The sequence below is a fragment of the Pseudorca crassidens genome, chromosome 9 (genome assembly GCF_039906515.1).
Source record: "Pseudorca crassidens isolate mPseCra1 chromosome 9, mPseCra1.hap1, whole genome shotgun sequence".
In the NCBI taxonomy this organism is placed as follows: domain Eukaryota; kingdom Metazoa; phylum Chordata; class Mammalia; order Artiodactyla; family Delphinidae; genus Pseudorca; species Pseudorca crassidens.
In genome coordinates, this window is record NC_090304.1 from 480,004 (window position 1) to 500,193 (window position 20,190).

General features: G+C 61.6%; 1 protein-coding gene and 1 non-coding gene across 2 annotated transcripts; both read left to right on the forward strand.

The window, feature by feature from the left end:
* Positions 1–4,922: 4,922 nt before the first annotated feature.
* On the forward strand, positions 4,923–17,180 carry B4GALNT4 (beta-1,4-N-acetyl-galactosaminyltransferase 4). The gene is made up of 20 exons (XM_067747717.1): positions 4,923–5,330; positions 8,265–8,368; positions 8,745–8,840; positions 8,920–9,015; positions 9,091–9,181; positions 9,258–9,358; positions 9,523–9,590; positions 9,779–9,857; positions 11,059–11,125; positions 11,258–11,392; positions 11,481–11,590; positions 11,709–11,809; positions 11,887–11,987; positions 12,068–12,959; positions 14,772–15,073; positions 15,241–15,394; positions 15,519–15,591; positions 15,691–15,844; positions 16,145–16,271; positions 16,716–17,180. Exons 1-20 carry the CDS (start codon positions 5,180–5,182, stop codon positions 16,837–16,839), a joined length of 3,126 nt encoding a protein of 1,041 aa, XP_067603818.1. The 5' UTR covers positions 4,923–5,179; the 3' UTR covers positions 16,840–17,180.
* A 2,854-nt stretch (positions 17,181–20,034) lies between these two features.
* Positions 20,035–20,107, forward strand: TRNAG-CCC (transfer RNA glycine (anticodon CCC)). Its single transcript has one exon. It is a non-coding gene; the product is annotated as a tRNA-Gly (tRNA).
* The last annotated feature ends 83 nt before the right edge of the window (positions 20,108–20,190 follow it).

A 20,190-nucleotide genomic window follows, 5' to 3' on the forward strand; every position in this document is an offset into this window, starting at 1 on the left:
CCGCCCACCAGGGCTTAGCCGGCTGCTGTCACTGCCGAGAGCCCAACTGCCAGACGCAGAGACCAGCACTAGCCCCTCTCCCCTCCCAGGGGCAGCGGCTTGGGGGCAGCGCCTCGTTCGTCCGAGAATAGACACTTCCCTGCCTGCAGTGCTTCTGCCAGAACCGCTCCCCGTGGGCTCACAGAAAGCTGCATCCACCTATGCCATCCTCCACGCGGCACGACTCCCGACCAGCCACTCACCTCACGGCAGGTAAACTGCATCAGTGGGCCCATGCTCATGGAGTCCGCCGGTGCTGCATGTTCCCGTCTCCCCGAAGCAGCCAGCCTGGTAGAACGGTGGACAGAGGGTGGAATGGCCTTTGTGAGACGTGACTATGGAGATGGGTTAATGCTCTCAATCAGCAACCTACGGGGTCTCGCACAGCCAAGGTCCACGGGACCAGCTCTCAAGAGATAGAAATAGCAGTGTTCTACTAACCCAAAGGGTCCACCAGTGAAATGTTTACTTCCCATCCCTGCAACTCTGGGCTCTGCTTGTCCAGTGGCCTCAGATTCCAAGGGAGGGGTGCATTACGGTGACTAGCTATCCTGGTTTGCCAGGACTTTCCTAGGTTTAAAACTGAGAGTCCCACATCCTAGAATCCCCTCAGTCCCGGGCAAGCCCTAGAGCACATCCACCAGGGGGCATATGTCAGACTGCAGCTGACAGCCACCTGGCCACTGGGGGCTCTTCACACCAGGGCATCGACAGAAGCTCACTGCGCCGGCGGGGATGACGGTCATAGAGGGGGGCTGAGCTTTCATGACAGAGCTGGGTAAGCAGGCGACGTCTGGAAGGCAGGAGACACTCCAGGGTGTCTCTGAGTGCCCCTTGGTCCTGGAGTAAACACCAACAGAAAACTAGAACCACCCAAAACAGGCATAGACCCTTGGGGTCACTCCATCAGACAAAGAGCCATGAGCAGCTGAGGTGGTGGCTGGGGACACGGGGACGTGGAGTGCGCAGGGGACGCAGGCGCCGGCTACCGCCACGTGGCTGCCGTAGTAACGAGAACCTCATCCTTACCTTCACGCGAGGTACACCTGTACCAGTTCCACCCGCCCTCCTTCCTCCCTGTTCCGCTCCCACCCCTTCTGTCTAACGTATGTTAACAATAGCTGACCTCACATCCCAGTGTTTGTTACGAATGCTCACACGCTCTCTCTGAGAGTGTTCAAGTGTTCAACATTCTTAAAGAGAACATATTGTTCAGTTAGAGTCAGTACCACCCAAAGATGGATAAAGTGATGTGAAACGTCCATCAGTCTCTTCTGGAGAGATTAGCCTCTTTTTAGCCAGGACACTTGCATCATATTAAGCAGAAGCATAATTTTGCCTTTGTTTTTATTTGGAAGTTAAGAATGGTTTAAAGTAGAAGTGTGTGGGACTTCCCTCGTAGCGCAGTGGTTAAGAATCCGCCTGTCAATGCAGGGGACATGGGTTTGATCCCTGGTCCGGGAAGATCCCACATGCCGCAGAACAACTAAGCCTGCGTGCCACAACTACTGAGCCCACATGCCACAACTACTGAAGCCCACGCGCTCTACAGCCCACGTGCCGTAACTAATGAGCCCACATGCTGCAACTACAGAAGCCCACGTGCCTAGAGCCCATGCTCCACAACAAGAGAAGCCACCGCAATGAGAAGCCCGCTCACCGCAAAGAAGAGTAGCCCCTGCTTGCCGCAACAAGAGAAAGCCCACGCGCAGCAACAAAGACCCAAAGCAGCCAAAAAATAAATAAACAAATAGTAGAAGTGTGTGTGTGCCGAGTTGCCAAGGAGCCTCTCTGCGAGGGATTCTGTTGCTAAGCTGGGAATATGTTTCCCAAGGTCCCCTTCCCTGTATGGTTTGGGTCCGAGTTGGGCAAAAGAGGAACTTGTGTGAAGTTGGAGCCACCGCAGTGGGTGGTGGCTGCTACTCTCTGAAAAGGCTGTCGTGGCCACACGTGGTCGCTGACAGAGCAGCCGCGTCCAGCAGAGGCAGCCTGCCTCTCACCCACTCTCTGCCCCCTGCCCTTCATCCACCTGCTGGCCTCCAGGCCGAGAGAGACCTTGGAGCCTCCCGGGCAACAGTGTCCCCAACACTTCCCTCCTGGCACACACTTTCCTTTTTTTTTAACGTTCAAGTAGCTTTCTTTTTTTTTCGCATTTTTAAAGACAATCGACGTATTTATTTATTTACCTATTTTGGCCGTGCTGCTGCGGCATGTGGGATCTTAGTTCCCTGACCAGCGATCGAACCCGCATCCCCTGCATTGGAAGCGCAGAGCCTTAACCACTGCACCACCGGGGAAGTCCCTGGCACCCACTTTCTGATGCTTGCTTTCTAAAGATTTCGTTTATGTTTCAGATCAGATGTCACTTCCCAAAACAGTGAACCTCTAGTGATCACTCTAGCAGAAGAAACGCTCCCCCTGGACCTCCCTGGTGGTGCAGTGGCTAAGAATCAATGCAGGGGACATGGGTTTGATCCCTGGTCTGGGAAGATCCCACATGCCACAGAGCAACTAAGCCCGTGCGCCACAACTACTGAGCCTGCGCTCTAGAGCCCACGAGCCACAACTACTGAGCCCGCGTGTCACAACTACTGAAGTCCACGTGCCTAGAGCCTGTGCTCCACAACAAAAGAAGCCACCGCAGTGAGAAGCCCGCGCACCGCAATGAAGAGTAGCCCCCCGCTCGCTGCAACTAGAGAAAAGCCCGTGCAGCAACGAAGACCCAACGCAGCCAAAATAAATAAATTAATTAAATAAAATTTAAAAACCCAACATTTGGGAAAAAAAAAAAGAGGAAGAAGAAACCCTCCCCCTCCTCTCTCTAGGCCATCATCGTGCTTTATTGTCTTCACAGCACTTATCACCACTGGAAACTATTGTTTGCTCACGTGTGCCTTTGCCTAGGAAAATAGAAACTCCATGAAAGAAGGGACCGTATCTGCCTTGTTAGATACTGTGCCCCTTAAGTCTCTGGCTCACAAGGACCCCAGGTATCTATTGGCTGAATGGGCACATGGTGGAGGACCAGGGGGTAGAGGGAAAGCAGTGCACACACGGCAACATGGAGATATACATTTGTATATATGAGGTCTGGAGAGACACAATGAGATTTACAGCACAAAACTATTGATATATGTTTAAAATACACACGATGTGATGTATATCTTAATGCATGTGCAGATAACATGGACATGGAAAGGGGATTGGAGGAGGGAAAACAAGAACGGGGTGGGGGGAGGTTTGAAGAGATGTAGGTGTTGCTCACAGGACAGATGACAGATCGACAGAACGGCGGAAAGTGGCCAACTTGATTCTATGCCCCGAGGTCAAAATAAAAGGGAAAAAAGGGTAGTGTGGCCGTGTTAAGACTGCAACTTCCTGGATGATCTTGCCAAGATGAGGTGGGGTCCACGTCCCCTCCTCTCAAGGCTGGGTGGCCTATGACAGCGTGTGGCAGAATTGGCATGCCGTGACTCTCCAGGTGCTTTGCCCTGCTTGCTGGAGCCCAGAGGCCGCTGCCCTGGAGTGGCCGTACCCTGGTGCTCTGGTTAATCATCCTGGCCAAGCCCAACCGTCCCTGCCAAGGCCCTGACACGAGGGTGCAGAAGTCTCCCGGTGAGTCCAGCCCAGCCACCGGAGTCGCCGCCCCCAGCTGGTCACGTCTTCCCACCTGAGGCCCAAGACATCCTGGGGCAGAGGAGAGCTGTCCTGCGGGGCCCCGTCAAAAGTCCCGAACCACAGACTCCAGGAGCTTAACTAACAGTTGCTTTACAACCCTGATGCTGGGTGGCTCGTTACACAGTAACAGAAAACTTTAACGGATGGAGGAAGGGACAGAGAGAGGAGTCAGCCGGGCAGCTGGGCAGAGGGAGGGCTGGAGGAGACGACAGGGCAGGCAGAGGTGGCAGTGGCCCAGGCAGGAATGGGAACCAAGTGGGCAAAGTTCAGCATCGGCCCACACTCCCCTCCCACCTCCAGCTCAGCAAGAGCCACACCTTGGACCCCAGGCTCAGGTCAGAAACAGGAGGGCTACGTTTCCTCCCGCCCCCTTCCAGACAGCTGGGGCACCTCCTCTCCATCTTCACCCTGCCCTCAGTGGAGGCCGCCAGCTCGCCCCTCCGCTGCCGCTGTCCGCCTGGCAGCCAGCTCAGGCCCTGGCCCTCCACGCTAAGTCCTCTGGTGGCTGCGCATGCCCCTCAGGGTGAAGCCAGGTGCTTTTGAGACCCTCCTCAGTCTTGCCTGCATGGATCCTGTGCACCCACGCGCCCCCAGCCCCCCTGACCCACCATCATCACCTACCCCACTATGTCTCTCCCCCAAACTTCCTTTTTCTTCTTCCCACGTTGTCTGAGCCCCATTCCTCCTGGCCGCATTCTTAGCAGGAGGCTTACTCCAACTGCAAGCCCAGGCTGCCCGCATCCTTCCCCTCACGTTCCCCAAGCTCCTAGTGTCTCCCCATCACGCGTCCCTACACCCTTGTTCTCCGTGTCCCCACTGTCCCCCGACCCATAGCCTGCTCCTCCCGCGGCCTCCATCACTACACCCCGTGACCCCGAGTCCCTATGTCCCCCGGTCCTATGCACCACTCCTTGTCTCGTGCATTCTCTGCCCCTTGACCCCTGTCCCCGGTTCTTCACACCTCCCCATACACCGCATCCCGAGTCCTCCGCAACCCCAGGACCCCGCGTCCCCGCGCTGCGCGGGCCGGCGCGCCCAGGTGGATGCGCGCGCGTTGCGTGGAGACCAGCGGCGGGCACACCCTAACGCTCCGGCCCCGCCCCCCGCGCCGTGGATTGGCTCCCCTCAGGCTGGCCGGGCCCGGATTGGCTCGCGCGGCGCGGTGGCCGGGCCCGTTTCACGGTGGGTAGCACCGCAGCGTGGCTGCTGCTCCGTCCCGCCGAGGCCCCCAGGAGCTTGGAGCCCGAGCGGCCAGGCGGGGCCGGGCGGGGACACCGCCGGCAGCAGCTCCGCCGCCCACCCCGTGCCCTCGGCCAAGGGCAGCCCGGGGCCGCGGCCGCACCCTGGGGCCGCGGGCGGCGGACAAAGGGCCATGCAGGGCCGGGGGACGCGGCGCGGGGCGCGCTGGAGCGGGGGGCCGCGGCGGCGCCGCTGAGCGCGGCCCGGGGCGGAGACGGCCGCGATGCCGTGGTTCCCGGTGAAGAAGATCCGCAAACAGATCAAGCTGCTGCTTTTGCTGCTGCTGCTCACCTGCGCCGCGTGGCTCACGTACGTGCACCTGAGCCTGGTGCGCCAGGGCCGCGCGCTGCGCCAGCGGCTGGGCTACGGGCGAGGTACGGGAGGGGGCGCGCGCCCTGGGAGCGGGGGGCGGTGAGGGTCGCGAGCAACGCGGGTCCCGGGCCCTCCCATTGCGCCCAGGCCTCGGCGTGGGTCAGACCCGCCCGGAGACCCCGTCCGCCCTTCCCAGCTCGGCGACATTGGGGCAGGGGGCGCGGTTCGGCTCAGCCCGGCCAGAACGCCGATGACGTCAGCAGTGACGTGCGCGACCCTCTTGGGGAGCGTCCCCGAACCCCGGCGGATGCCGGGGTCTGGCCTGGAGCGGGTAGTGAGTGACGGGGTTAACGGTGGGCTCCTGGGGAGATCTCCGCTACCGGGCCCTGAATGCTGGGATTTCCGAGAGGCCAAGTCTGGCTGCGCCTCCGACACGTGCCTGCTTAGCAGAGCCTCGGTTTTCGCATCTGCTGGGGAGGGGCAGAGACCCAACCTCAGGACGGAGAGAGAGGGGACTGGCGGGAGGGAGCTGACCCTTGCAGTTGGAACGCTTCCTGGAGGAGGTGCCCTAGGTAAACCTGTGATCAGGGACTGAGACGCTTGTGTGTTGAGGCGGGGTGAGGCATAGGGATAGGGATCCAGCTTGGGGAGCACCGAACGGCCTGGAGTGAACTCTCCCAGGCTCCTCGAGCTCACGCTCTAGTGGGGACAGACAGGGAACCCACAAATCAGGTCATGGTGAGCGATGTGGGGAAGAGTTGGGGAGGAGTCCTGCCACTTTAGCTAGGGGGATCCCAGAGGGCCTCTTGGAGGTGGTGACTTTTGACACACACTTGGAAGAGGAGGAGTAGAGTGCTGGGGGGGGGGGCGGAGGGGCGGTGATGAGAGAGAGAAGGAAGCACCTCAGGGCAGGGATGGTCCCAGCCAAGCTGCTCCTGGCCCTTCTCAAGGAAGAGAGGTGTCCTTAGGATGGGTGGTGAGAATCTTGCTTCCCAAAGACTCAGAACCATGATCTTGCCCCATGAAGTCCTGGGCCACCCCACCAAGGGGTCCAGAGTTCCCTGTTCAGCCCCACAGCTGGCACCACAGACACCCCAGGCCAGGGGTCACAGGCTTGTCCCACCCCACCCCACCCCCAGAGTCCACGCATCTCACAGCTACCACACCCTCTAGGGGCCCCCAGCACTGTTCAGTCCCTCATAGAGGCCCCCCAGCTACCATCAAATAAGGCAGGACCCCGGAGCGTGACCCAGTGACACAGACGTGACCAGCCTCCTGCTCAGCTGCCCTGTGTTTTCTGAGCAACCACAGTCCTCCCTAGCCTGACTTCCCGGGCAGCCGGGGAGCCTAACTCGGCAACTGCGAGGGGGCGGAGGTGTGGGAACCCCACTTCTGAGGCCTCCTCTGCTCTCAGCTGGACCAGCGAGGAAGCTGTCCTTGCTGCTCCTCGGTGGGCAGGAGCTGTTCAAGGTTATGGAAGATCAAACCCTCAAGCAGCTCCTGCCAGGAGCAGACCCAGCCGGGGCTCTCGCCCCTGGGGCTGCAGCCCCGCCTCCTGTCCCGCTACCTGGGCTCCCACCAGGGCAGGGCTTGTGGGAAGCTGAGCAGCTGGACATGTCTGAGGCCCTTCTGACTGTCCTGTCAGCACTGTGTTCACTCCCACCAGAAAGGCTACCTTCCCGGGGTCCAGCAGCCTGCGCAGGCAGAGGTGCTGGCAGCCAGGAGGCAGGAGGCCCGCGTGGATCTCGCTGTGCTGGGGCTCAGCCCCTGCAGGACAGTGATGGCATCCTGGCTTGGGACCCCACTGTGGAAGGTTCCCAGTACCCACAGAGTTACCTTTGTGGGCAGGGAGCATCAGGGCCAGGCTGTGGGGATTTGGCTGGGAGCCTGTTAGGGGCTCACCTCCCAGCTGGACAGGTGACAGTGATGGGGGGGAGAAGCAAGTGGGCAGGCACCACCGGAGCCTCACAGGCACGAGACCGCGGGCAGCCCCCTCCCCCAGAGAAAGGGCCCAGGCCAACTGTGTCAGTCCGGGAATCTAGCTCCTGGGGTCTGGATCGAGGGGCGGGCATAGACTTTGAAGGCCAGGCTTGGCCCTGGAGGAGAGGGGTTCCTGGATGGGGGGGTCCCCGGATGGGAGCACCAGGGGAGGCAGACGTGGCGCACAGTGAAGCCTTGCCTTCGGAGGCTCAGATCCCAGGGTATGGAACCCCAGGCCCACAGCTTAGGGAGGAGGTCTGGGAAGCAGAGGGAGGCAGGGGTGTGGAGGTGGTCTGCCCCAGGCGTGGGGAGTTAGGGGGGTGCCAAGCTCTAGAGGTGTCCACAGAAGGGATCCCCAGGGGGACAGTCTCCCTCCGGGGCCGCCTTGGCCCCATGTCCTCTGGAAGCTGGACCAGAGTGCCAATCCCTCCTCTGCCCAGGTGGGTACCAGGGCTCCTTTGGTCCTGAGCCCTGGCCTCAAGGGCAGCAGGTGGCACACGTGCCATGGGCCGGGGCTGGCGTAGCCTCAAGACCACAGTGCCAGCTCACCTGACAACAAACTCCAGCACTAACCTTTGGCTCTCAGTTCTGGTAAAGGAGTCAGACACCAAACACTCCAGCACACAGGAAAAGTGCTGAGGGCACAGAGCAATCTTGGGCGCCTTCCTGGAGGCAGAGTCACTGATGACAACAGCCCCACGGGTGTGTGTGTGCAAGCATATGTGCTAGCATGTGCACACACATAACTGCTCCCTCATGCCAGTGGGGGCTGGGAAAAGCCAGGTGGGGGACTCAGGCAGGGGCCGTCCCCACGGAGGTGGGATGTGGGAGAAGGGCCCAGCCGAGAGCACTTCCAGCTGTAGGGTGGGGCATCGGGTAGCATGAAGGGGCAGACGTGGGGAGGGAGGGCTTCAGTGGAGACACCACCGGCCATCCTGACCCCAGCTGACCCCAGCGGCAGGGGCTGTGGCCTTGGAGAGCCTGGACCCCAGCCCCGCCTCATGTGCTGCCCACAGATGGTGAGAAGCTGAGCGGTGTGACAGATGGCCGGGGCATCCGGGCTGCACTGTCCACACAGAGGGCAGAGGACTCCAGCGAGAGCCGTGAGGAGGAGCAGGTGGTGAGCAGGGCTGCGGGGAAGAACACCACAGCACACACGAGACCCAAGGCCAGTCCTGTGCCGGTGGCCTCAGGACCTGTAGGCCGTGAGGACACAGCAGCACGCTGTGCTCCACCACGGAGCGTGGCCCCAGCCTGGGTGGACGCATCTGGTGCACGTGGGGTGGCCAAGGGTCTGCTCGGGTGGGTGTGCACGGCCGGGGCGTGATGGAGTCAGGGCTTCGTGGCTGCACGTGGAAGGGATCTCTGTGAAGTGAGCCGGCGGGTGTGGCGGGCTGTGTCGCGCGCTGTGTCTGGTGCGCGTGCGTGTGGCTGTGGGGCTTCTTCCTGCCCTCACGTTCCTCAGCTTTGACCCTGGTGCCCCTTCTCTCCCGTAGCCCGAAGGTCGGGACCCAGATGCGCTGTTTCCCTGGGGGGCTGGAAGGCCACTGTCGCTCAACCTCACCCGTCAGGCGCCCTCGTGGCGGGAGGAGGTGAGCTCTGCTCAGCGGCTCGGCCTTGGGGAGGGCCGGGGGCAGCTGTGCAGAAGGTAAGCCCTCCTCCCACCCCCAGTACAAGGGGCAGGTGAACCTGCACGTGTTCGAGGACTGGTGCGGGGGCGCCGTGGGCCATCTGAGGAGGAACTTGCACTTCCCGCTCTTCCCTCATGTGAGTGCTGGGGTGGGGGGCGGCTGGCCCGCAGGTGGGCGGGGGCCTTGACATCAGAGGCCGCTGCCCCCCCAGACTCGCACCACCGTGAAGAAGCTGGCTGTGTCCCCCAAGTGGAAGAACTACGGCCTCCGGATTTTCGGCTTCATCCACCCGGCGAGAGATGGTGCGGGGACGGGGGTGTTGGGGGGCAGGGTGTCATGAAGCCCCCACCGACCCCTGAGCCCTGTCCTGTGGCCTAGGAGATGTCCAGTTCTCCGTGGCTTCGGACGACAACTCTGAGTTCTGGCTGAGCCCAACCGAGAGCCCGGCGGGTGCCCAGCTGGTGGCCTTTGTGGGCAAGGTACCCCCACGCGCAGCCCAGCCCCTCCATCCACACCCCTTGTCTTCGTGGGCCTCCTGCGGCTTGGTCACCTGTCCCCTCCAGCTTCTCAGGAGTGGGGACTGGATGGGGCTGGTGCCCCAAGGAGAGGGTGAGCCCCCTGCCCCTTCTCTGTTACCCTCCAGACTGGTTCGGAGTGGACAGCACCTGGAGAGTTCACCAAGTTCAGCTCCCAGGTGTCCAAGCCCAGGCGGTGAGTGGCTGTGGGAGTGTGTGCATGAGTGCGTGCCCGTGTGTGCGCCTGTGTGTGAGGACTGGGTGGCACGTGCATGCGTGAAGCCGCTGCTGCTATGCTGCCCCTCAAGCCCGTCTCCTGTAGGCCCCCATCTTCTGGGGCTTCGGGGCGCGGCGCGCCCGCCCCCTCACTCCCCCTGTCCCCAGGCTCCTGGCCTCCCGGAGGTACTACTTCGAGCTACTGCACAAGCAGGATGACCGCGGCTCGGACCACGTGGAAGTGGGCGTGAGTGCGGCTGCCCTCTGAGGGCTTCTGGAGACCCCACCTCCCCTGCCCTGCCCTCCTCTTTCCGGCCACTCCCCGTAGGACAACGTTTTGGACCCCGCCCGCCCCCCCAGAGAAGCTTCCCATCTAGCTGACAAAGCAGGTGCTCAGGGGCGGGGCTTGTGCTCACAGAGGAAGCGACCCTTGAGCGGATTCTCGAGAGCTGAGAGACGTTCACAGGGAGACCAGTGGGGAGAGAATCTGGGGTGCAAAGATGAATTCCAGGTCTCGAGAACAGCAGAGGAATGGAACCACCTGGAGTCTTCTGGAACTCCAAGCAGTCTGGTGGCCAGATCCAGCAGGGCTTCCTCCTAAGGATGAGGCAACTGGATCTGCATTTCAGGGAAAACCCTCTGGCCACTGCCTGTTGGGAGGGATTTCCGTGGGTGGCCATCCATCGGTCCCTGAACCAGGGAGGTGGGAATAGAAGAAGTGGAAGGTCCGGGGGAGGGTGGGGGGCGGCGGGGGGAGATGCCCAGCGACTGAGAGCCTGAGCCTGGCTGGGTGTGGGGTGATGACCAGGGTGGGCTAGGGGGTGGTGGGAGGTTGCAGGTGTCTAGTTTGTGTGTGGTGGGTATCACCCCAGCTCAGCTTAGCAGAGGGCCCAGACTGCAGATGCAGACTTGGGGTGATCTTGTGGAAGCCGGGGGAGTGACTAAGGGCCCAGGATGAGCTGGGAAGGGAAGAGGGCCTGGGACAGCCCCCAGGAAGCCCAACATGAGAGCGGTGGGGGAGGGAGAGTCTGCAAGGGAGACTGGGAAGGCACAGCCACAGAAGTGGGGGAAGTGGGGATGGGGAGGTCCAGCGGGGAGCTGGGGGGCCAGCTCTGACCTCCAGAAGGGCAGTGTCTGCAGAACCGGGGGGAGGTGGGGGCAGAGGCCATAACCAGAAGGTCCGGAAGCACCCAGGGTGTCAGGAAAGGCATCCTCACCTGCCTCCAGGGACCCCAGCCTTCTAGGCCTCTCCAGCTTCCCTGCTGTGCCTTCTCAGGACCGCTCTCCCATCCACCCCACCCCCCACCCCAAGCTTCCTGCGTCCGTGAAGGGGTTGCCCCTACTAGTTCCCCAGCCCCATGTCAGGGAAGATTCACTCCTCCCTGACCCAGCTGTGTTCCCACCTTGACCCCCATCCTTTGGCCCTGACCACCCTCTCCAACCCCCAGTGGCGAGCCTTCCTGCCGGGTCTGAAGTTCGAGGTCATAGGCTCTGCTCACATCTCCCTGTATACAGGTGCGGAGCCCAGTGCCTCTGTGGGGAAAGGGGAGGGCTCCTGATGGGCGGTCTCTTTGGGGTGGTGTCTGGATATGGGTGAGGAGGGATCTCTAGGAACTCCTGGGGTCCCCACACATCCTCTGCCCCTAGATGAGTCAGCCCTGAAGATGGACCACGTGGCCCACGTGCCCCAGTCCCCAGCCAGCCACGTTGGGGGGCGCCTGCTGCAGGAGGAGCCCAGAGCTGACATGCTGCGGCCCGATCCCCGAGACACCTTCTTCCTCAGTGAGAGGAGGCCCCCCCGGGGTGGGGTGGGGGGCGGGGTGGGGCAGGGCAGGGGTTCCAGGTCACAATGTGACCACGCCTCCCGTAGCGCCTCGGGTGGAGCCCTGGAGTCTGGAGAATGTGCTGGAGCCCTGCACCTACGCCCCCACCTACGTCGTCAAGGACTTTCCCATCGCGAGATACCAGGGGCTGCAGTTTGTAAGTGCCCCTCACCAAGGTCTTCCCTGAGACCCAGGCCTCCCTCTTCCCAGGGTCCCGGGAGCCTCCTCCAGGCCCTCTGGAAGACGCCCCAACCTGAGCCCTCTGCCCGCCCCAGGTGTACCTGTCCTTCGTTTATCCCAATGACCACACACGCCTGACTCACATGGAGACGGACAACAAGTGCTTCTACCGCGAGTCGCCGCTGTATCTGGAAAGGTGGGTGGGTGGTGCCCAAGGAAGAATGGGCGGGGCCTCGGCCGAGCCTGGTCTCTGACGCCCCGCCCCTGCCCCAGGTTTGGGTTCTACAAATACATGAAGATGGACCGGGAGGAGGGGGAGGAAGACGAAGAGGAGGAGGTGCAGCGCCGAGCCTTCCTCTTCCTCAACCCAGACGGTGAGTGCCCCCCGCGCCCCCCACCCCCTCAGCTGGGCCCGCCCTGGCGCAGCAGCTCACCCCACCCGCGCTGCCCACAGACTTCCTGGACGACGAGGACGATGGGGAGCTGCTCGACGGTCTGGAGCCCACCGAGGCGCCCGGAACGCAGGGCGGCCGCCGGCTCGCGGCCCCCACCGAGGCCCCGGCCACTCCCGCCCTGCCAACGCCTCCCGCCCCCCTGGGCCGGCCGACCCCCCGGCGCTCGCGGGCGCTGAGCTGGGCCGCCCGCCCCCTTCCCCTCTTCTGGGGCCGTGCCCCTCCCCCCCGCCCAGCAGCCGCGGCCGAGCGGCCCCCGAAGGTGTATGTCACGCGGGTGCGGCCGGGACTGCGGGTCCCGCCCCAGGCCTCGGCACCGCTCAGCCCACGCGGCCCTCCCCGGCCACCTTTCCCTGGCGTCTTCCTGCGCCCCAGACCCCTACCCAGGGTGCAGCTGCGCGCGCGCCCACGCCCACCCCGGGCTCGAGGCCGCAGGACCGGCGGCCCCCAGGCCGCAAAGCTGAGGCCCCCGGCCCCGGCGCCGACCACCCAGGGGAGCCGAGAGGGCCAGGCACGCGAGCCGGGACTCACGGCCCCCACCACGGACTCGAACTATTCGTCCGAAGCGCAGCCCGTGACCTCCTTCCTGAGCTTGTCCCAGGTGCCCGGGGAGAATGAGGAAGAGGAGGAAGGGGACGACGAGGAAGGGGCGCAGGGCGAAGAGGCTGCGTTGGAGGACAGCGAAGAGAAGGCCGGCGCGGTGCGCGGCCGCTGGCGGGAGGACGCTGTCAACTGGCAGCGCACGTTCAGCGTGGGCAGCGTGGACTTCGAGGTGCTGCGCTCGGACTGGAACGACCTGCGCTGCAATGTGTCGGGGAATCTGCAGCTGCAGGAGGCCGAGGCCGTGGACGTGGTGGCTCAGTACATGGAGCGTCTCAACGCGCGCCATGGAGGGTACGAGGGAGGGGCGCGCATGGAAAGGGACGGCCTTGGCCTCCATGGGACTCTCAGACTTCCCCAGGGTTTAATGGGGCACTGCTCTGGGAATGGTACACGCCCCCCGCCCCCCCGGAAGTGTCTTCTCACCCTTCTGGGGCCCCTTACTGCTCAGGGCCCCCGTCCTGTGCTAGGAGCCTTTCTCCCATCACCCAGGGCTGGCTCCCCTGTCCTGCACCTCCAAACCCCACACCTATTACCTTGGACCTGGACCTGAGGATGGATCTGAGCCACCCAGGTCTCTTCCAGATAGAGACACGCACGAAGGTCAAGCTAAGAACCCCTGGATCCCTCTCCCCACTGGCACCTCGCTGGCTGGGGTCTTGGTCCTCAGGGGAGGGCTCAGGGTTCCTGCCCCACTGGCCCTTCTGGTCTCCCCCAGGCCCCAGGAATCCAGTCTTGTCTCCACCCCAAGCAGGTATGGGGGTTGGAGAGTGGGGGCCCCAATTTGACCTGAGGGGAGGCCCTGAGGGGTTCTCAGAGCTGTGCTGAGTCCTTAAGTAGGGGCAGGACCTTCAGAGACAGGCAAAGGCTGGCCAGGAGGCTGGTGGGCAGAGGACAGGCCTCATGGGCCTTGAAGGCCAGGTGCAGGAGTCATTCTTCTTGCCTGTGATACACACAGTTTGGAGCAGGACGCAGGTTTGGGCCATCTGGTTCATAGACAAGCATGTGGCTGTGTTGGAGAGGAGGGGGTGGAAGGGGGAGCCCATGACTGACAGGCTTGGTCCAGGGCAGCAATGGGATGGCCTGGAACCTTGGCAGGGGCTGGGGTAGATTGATTCTAGGTGGCTGAGAAGGCAAGCCTGCGCTTGGCTCTGAGCTTCCTGAGAGCAGCTCATCGTCCCATGGGCATGAGGGGGTCTGTCCAGCAGAAAGGTCATGGCTGCAGCCCCACCTTCCCTGAGCCGTGCAAGGGTGTGGGTGGCCCCAAGGAACGAGAGCACAGACCCAGAGCATTTGGGGCAGAAAGTCCCTGATACTTGAGAGCATGGTGGGGATGGGCAGGGGGTGAAGGGAGGAATCTAGACCCCTGGGAGGTCACACCGGTAGGCTCCGAGGGTGAGGGATACTGGCTGCAAAGGTGGACGGGGGGGACGTGCGGCAGAAGGGAGAGTGACCTTGTCAAGGGCAGGGCCCTATCTTCCCAGGCCAGGGCTGGGGAAGAGCCAGCGGTGGAAGGCCCGGAGGCTTCTTCCCCAGAGATCAGGGCAGCCCCTGCGCTGGTGCTGGGGGGGGCAAAAATGAGGCTTCTCAGAGGAGGCACCCAGGACCTTGGAGAGGAGGGCGGGGAGCCTGGGGCGAGCATCCAGGCAGGGGACACCTAGGGCAAAGACCCCACGGGAAGAGGCAGCTTGCGTATCTAACCTGACGGGGTATTGAGGCCACAAGGTAGACACCGTTTACCGGCTTAGAATTCAGACGTCTGAGCCTCGGCCTGTGGGCCGTGGGCGCCCCTAAAGGTTTCTGAGCGTGCAGCTGTGGACAGGGGTGGTGGCACCGAGGAGAGGACTGGCCTGGGCTTGGGGACGCCTCCCTTGTGGGCTGCCCCACGGAGAGGGAGCCCCGGTGTGTGGGCCTGCCTTCTGAGAAGGGAGCTCCCCAGCAGGCCTTGTGGTGTGGTGGGGGACGGGGGGCGTGTGGCACCCCACCCCAAGTCACCTGAGTGGCCACCTCGTTTCTGCGGCTGGGGGCGGCTTGTGGGAAGAATGGGGTTGGAGTCGTGGGCGCAGCCTCGGAGCCCGAGGGGGCTGACTGGGTCCCGCCCCGCAGGCGGTACGCTCTTCTGCGCATCGTGAACGTGGAGAAGCGCCGGGACTCGGCGCGGGGAAGCCGTTTCCTCCTGGAGCTGGAGCTCCAGGAGCGCGGTGGGCGCCGGCTGCGCCTGTCTGAGTACGTCTTCCTGCGCCTGCCCCGGGTACGTGCCGGCGACACAGATGGAGACGGGGAGAGTCCTGAGCCCGCTCCAGCTGTCTCCCCAGCCGCCTCCGTGCACCCCGACGGCCGCCCGGAGCTGTGCCGGCCACTGCGCCTAGCCTGGCGCCAGGATGTGATGGTGCACTTCATCGTGCCAGGTGCGTGGGAGTGGGGCTGGCCGGCCAGCCACCTGGGATTGTGGGGGCGTGGGGGGTGGGGGGCCTTGTCCAGCAGGCCTTATGGGGAGGGGGGGAGTGCCACCGGTCCTGGGCAGGGTACCGCCAGGTCGGGTCCAGGTGGGTTCAGTATCCCCATCCTCCTCCAGTGAAGAACCAGGCGCGCTGGGTGGTACAGTTCCTGGCAGACATGGCTGCGCTGCACATCCGTACAGGGGACTCTCGCTTCAGTGTCATCCTGGTGGACTTTGAGAGCGATGACATGGATGTGGAGAGGGCCCTCCGCGCGGCGCCACTGCCCAGGTAACGGCCCCCACCTCCCGGGGCGGGCCAGGTGCAGCTTCCCTCCTCCCGGACAGGCATGGGTTTTCCTGCCCCAGAAACGGGTGGCTATGACTTCCCACCCCATATCCCCTTCCTCCCCCAGATACCAATACCTAAGGCGAAGCGGGAACTTTGAGCGCTCCGCGGGGTTGCAAGCTGGAGTGGCCGCGGTGGAGGTGCGTGGGCAGGATGGTGTGGGTGGAGAGAATGAGATGGGGGGCGGGGGGGCCCTTCCGGAGGAGAGGGCGAGGCTCAGACCTCCCCGCTGTCTCCAGGATGCCAGCAGCATCGTTTTCCTCTGCGACCTGCACATCCACTTCCCCCCCAGCATCCTGGATGGCATCCGCAAGCACTGCGTGGAGGGCAAGCTGGCCTTTGCGCCTGTGGTCATGCGGCTGGGCTGCGGGAGCTCGCCAGGGGACCCTCACGGTAATGCCCTGAATGCCCCTCGGTAACGTCAGGGGTCCCACCCATGCCAGGGCAAAACCCAGGCCCCCGCAAGGGAGGCCTAGGGCCCCATCAATGCCCCTTATAACGCCTGGGACTCCTTGTGGCCTCTAGCACCCCCAGAGTGCCCAGGACCATGCTCGGCCCCTAGGAACCTTCTCCAACACCCAAGTCATGCACAGGCCTCCCAGGTTATGACCAACACATTGGAGTGACCCCAAGAGCCCTCCTGAGGAAGGGCTTGCAGGACCTGGCGTCTGAAGGGCACCCCATCCCCGCCAGGTTACTGGGAGGTGAACGGCTTCGGCCTCTTTGGGATCTACAAGTCCGACTTCGACCGCGTTGGAGGCATGAACACCGAGGAGTTCCGGGACCAGTGGGGAGGCGAGGACTGGGAACTTTTGGACAGGTGACCACCTCCCCCCAGCGGAGACTGCGACTTCCACATCCTCCGCCTGTGGGTGGGAGGGGCCTCACGTGCTGACGGGACTCTGCTTTGCTCCCCCTCCGACCCCCAGATCTAGGCCTAGAGAGCTCCTTGGACCCCACCCCACTCCCCTAAACCCCCTCCCAGCTCCAGGATCCTACAGACTCAGGGAAGCCCTTGAGCCAGCTCTGCCCCCAGACCCTGCAGGCCTCTCCTGGGTCCCTCTGCTCTTGCTGGGCTTGGACAGTAGGAAGCCCTGACGCCCCAGGCCCTGGACCAGGGGCGTGAGCTCTTCCGTTCCAGCCCACCCCCAGGGTTCTGTAGTCTAGGGGCAGCCCTGACAGGCGTGCTCTCCCCCTGCAGCCCCATTCACCCCCCAAAGGTCCTCTGGGCGAGGGGCAGCCCTGACTCGCCCTCCCCACCCAGGGTCCTGCAGGCAGGGCTGGAGGTGGAGCGGCTCCGAGTGCGGCACTTCTACCACCACTTCCACTCCAAGCGCGGGATGTGGGGCGTGCACAGCCGCAAGGCCGCCCGCAAGGAGGCCCCTTGAGGACCAGCGACCCCTCCCAGCCCCGGCTGCCGTCCTGCCGTGGCAGCTGGAGGCCGGGCTCTGAGCCTGGACCCTGGGGACCCAGCGGGGCTCATCCGGGGGCACAGCCACCACCCGTGCCTGCCCCTCTCTGGCCCCCCAGGCTGCTGCCCCCTCTGTGGCCGCCCCCCCCCCAGAGAGGCGGCCGTCGTAGCCGGCGGGGCCTGGGCTTGCCCCCCACGCCCTGTGCGATGATTTCTGTGAAATTTTGCCGTAGCAATGACATTGTTTCAGGATTTCCAAGAGTTCTGTCTGTTCCGTTTTTTATTCAGAATGAAATGAAATATTTTTTTTAGTTGTGACTCATCCTCTGGGCCTGGTTCTCTTGGGAGGGCAGAGGTGGGCCTGGGCGGCAGCAAGAGACCCTGCACCCGCAGTGGCCCTGGGCACTGCCTGCTGCTGACTCCCTTTCCTGACCTGAGCTGCAGCCGCCGTGCTGACCGCACCTTTCTCCACCCTCGAGACCACTCACCTCTTCCCGCACTTTCCCTTTGAGCTTCTGTATCGGGCCCTGGAGGCAAGGGGGCTGGGGACCCTTCCTCACCACCCTGTGCGTGGAGCCGCCAGTCACCAGCGTGGCATGAGGCCTTTCCACCTGCGACCGTCTGCTTAGTCCCCTTTGTTGTGAAAACAGACCTTGGATGTCAGTCCTGCGCCACCCTCAAGGATGTGGGAACACTAGGCACCCCGGGGTGGCGGGTGCCATGCTACAACCAGGTTGGGGTATAGTTAGGACTCAGTTGCCATAAATGGAAAGCCCAATGCACGCTGGTTTAAACACAAGGGGGGTTTGCTTGACTTGCCTCGCGGAAGTCCGGGGTCAGGAGCCCTCCGGAGAGTCAGACGGGCTGCATGATGCTGTCGAGGGCCCCCCCTTCCCTGGGGTCCCAGTCACGGCAGGGAGGCCAGTGCTCTGCCTGGCACCGGGCGCGCCTGCCCATATGAGTTCCTTGCAGCTGCTGTAACCGATTTCCACAAACAAAATGGACTTTCCTGTCTTATGGCTCTGGAGGTCGGAAGTCCTAAAATCGAGGTTTCCACAGGCTTGCGCCCCTTCTGGGGCCTTTAGGACTGAATCTGCTTCCCTCCTTCCCCAGCTCCTGGAGGCCACCTGGACTTCCTTGCTCATGACCTCTTCCTCCATCCTCAAAGCCAGCAGCTTACCATTTTCATATCACTCTCCCTGTCTCTCTCACACCTCTACTACCATCATCACATCTCCTTCTCTGGCTCTGACCCTCCTGCCTCCCTCTTATAAGGACCCCTGGGATGACCCTGGACCCAGCCACATAACCGAGGATAATCGCTCCATCCCAAGCAACATCCTTTACTTAATCTGCGAAGTCCGTCCTGCCGTGGAGGTGACAGCCACAGGTCCTGGGCATTAGGGCATGGACATCTTTGGGGCTTTTACTCTGTACTGCCTCATTCTGTGGGAAGGCAGCACGTCCGCCCAGCACTCCACACAATCCTCGCAAGGTTTACCTTGCCATGAACACAGGGCAGCAGGGAGGATTTCAGGGAAAGAGAAACCAGATGGACACTCCAGTCGGGCCCTGAGAAGACCCTAGAGATGGCCCGGGGCATTCAGCTCTGTGGCTGCTGACCAGGGCAGCCCGCGGGTGTCTGTGAACACTAAGTCACTCGTGACGTGAGTCCTGCTGGTGCCCGCAGGGTGGAGGACACAGCTAACCTGCCACACACCTACTCAGAAGTTACCAGATGCCCCAGCTCATACCGCCCACTCCTCCCTAAGTATCTAGTTCGGAAGAAATGATCCCCAGATACAGATGTTAGTAACAAGAAAAGAACTAGCACTGGAATTAAGAATATATACTCCAGGGCTTCCCTGGTGGCACAGTGGTTGAGAGTCCGCCTGCCGATGCAGGGGACGCGGGTTCGTGCCCTGGTCCGGGAGGATCCCACATGCCGCGAAGCGGCTGGGCCCGTGAGCCATGGCCGCTGAGTCTGCGCGTCTGGAGCCTGTGCTCCGCAACGGGAGAGGCCACAACAGTGAGAGGCCCGTGTACCGCAAAAAAAAAAAAAGAATATATACTTCCAAAAATTGGGGCGGGGGGAGTGTAACAGGTAGGGGAAGCATGCACATCAGAAAAATAACTACCTCTGGAAGCAGAAAAAAATGTCAAACAACATTTCATCTAATGTGGACTGTACGTATACCATAATTTATTAATCCACTTTAACAACTGTTTATTGAGCACCCACTATGTGCCAGACACTGTGGAAGAAGTGGTGAACAAAACAGACAAGAATCCCTGCCTCGTAGAACTTACATTCTAGTGAAGTGTGAGGAGAAGCAGACGACAGACACGGTAAAGCCATATCCGGTATATCAACTGGTGGCAGCGCTTGTAAAGAAAAGTAAAGCCGGAAAGAGAATAGCGAGTCTGAGCGTGGCTGCCACTGTAAACAGTGGTCAGAAAAAGCCTGACCAGGCTTCCCTGGTGGTGCAGTGGTTAAAGAATCCGCCTGCCAGTGCAGGGGACACGGGTTCGAGCCCTGGTCCAGGAAGATCCCACATGCCACGGAGGAACTAAGCCCGTGCGCCACAACTACTGAGCCCACGTGCCACAAGTACTGAAGCCCGCACATCTAGAGCCCATGCTCCACAACAAGGGGAGCCACCACAATGAGAAGCCTGCGCACCACAACAAAGAGTAGGCCCTGCTCGCCACAACTAGAGAAAGCCCGCTCGCAGCAACAAAGACCCAACGCAGCCAAAAATTTAAAAAAAAAAAATTCTAGAAGAAAATATGGGCAAAATTTTTATTAAAGAAAAAGCCTGACCTGAGAAGGTGACATCCCAGCAAAGCCCTGAGGTGCTGATGAGGCTGCCAAGGACACAGATGGGGAAGGGGAGGAGGTCCGAGGTGACATTTGAAGACATTTTTAGAAATCAATGATAAACACTTCTCATCACATCTTTTCAATATTATACTGGAAGTACTAGTTAACGCAACAAGACAAGAAAAGGAAATAAAAAGTATACAGATTGAGGAGGAAGAAACATTGTTTTAGTTTGCAGATGACATAATCATCTATGGAGAAAATCCAAAAGAATTAGCCAAAAAAAAGGAAAAGAAAAGAAAAAAAAAAAAAAGAAACTTCTGGAACTAATAATCAATTATAAGGACTTCCCTGATGGTCCAGTGGGTAAGATTCTGCGCTCCCAATGCAGAGGGCCCAGGTTCGATCCCTGGTCAGGGAACTAGATCCCACACGCATGCTGCAACTAAGCGTCCGCATGCCGCAGCTAAGACCTGGCACAGCCAAAATAAATAAATATTTAAA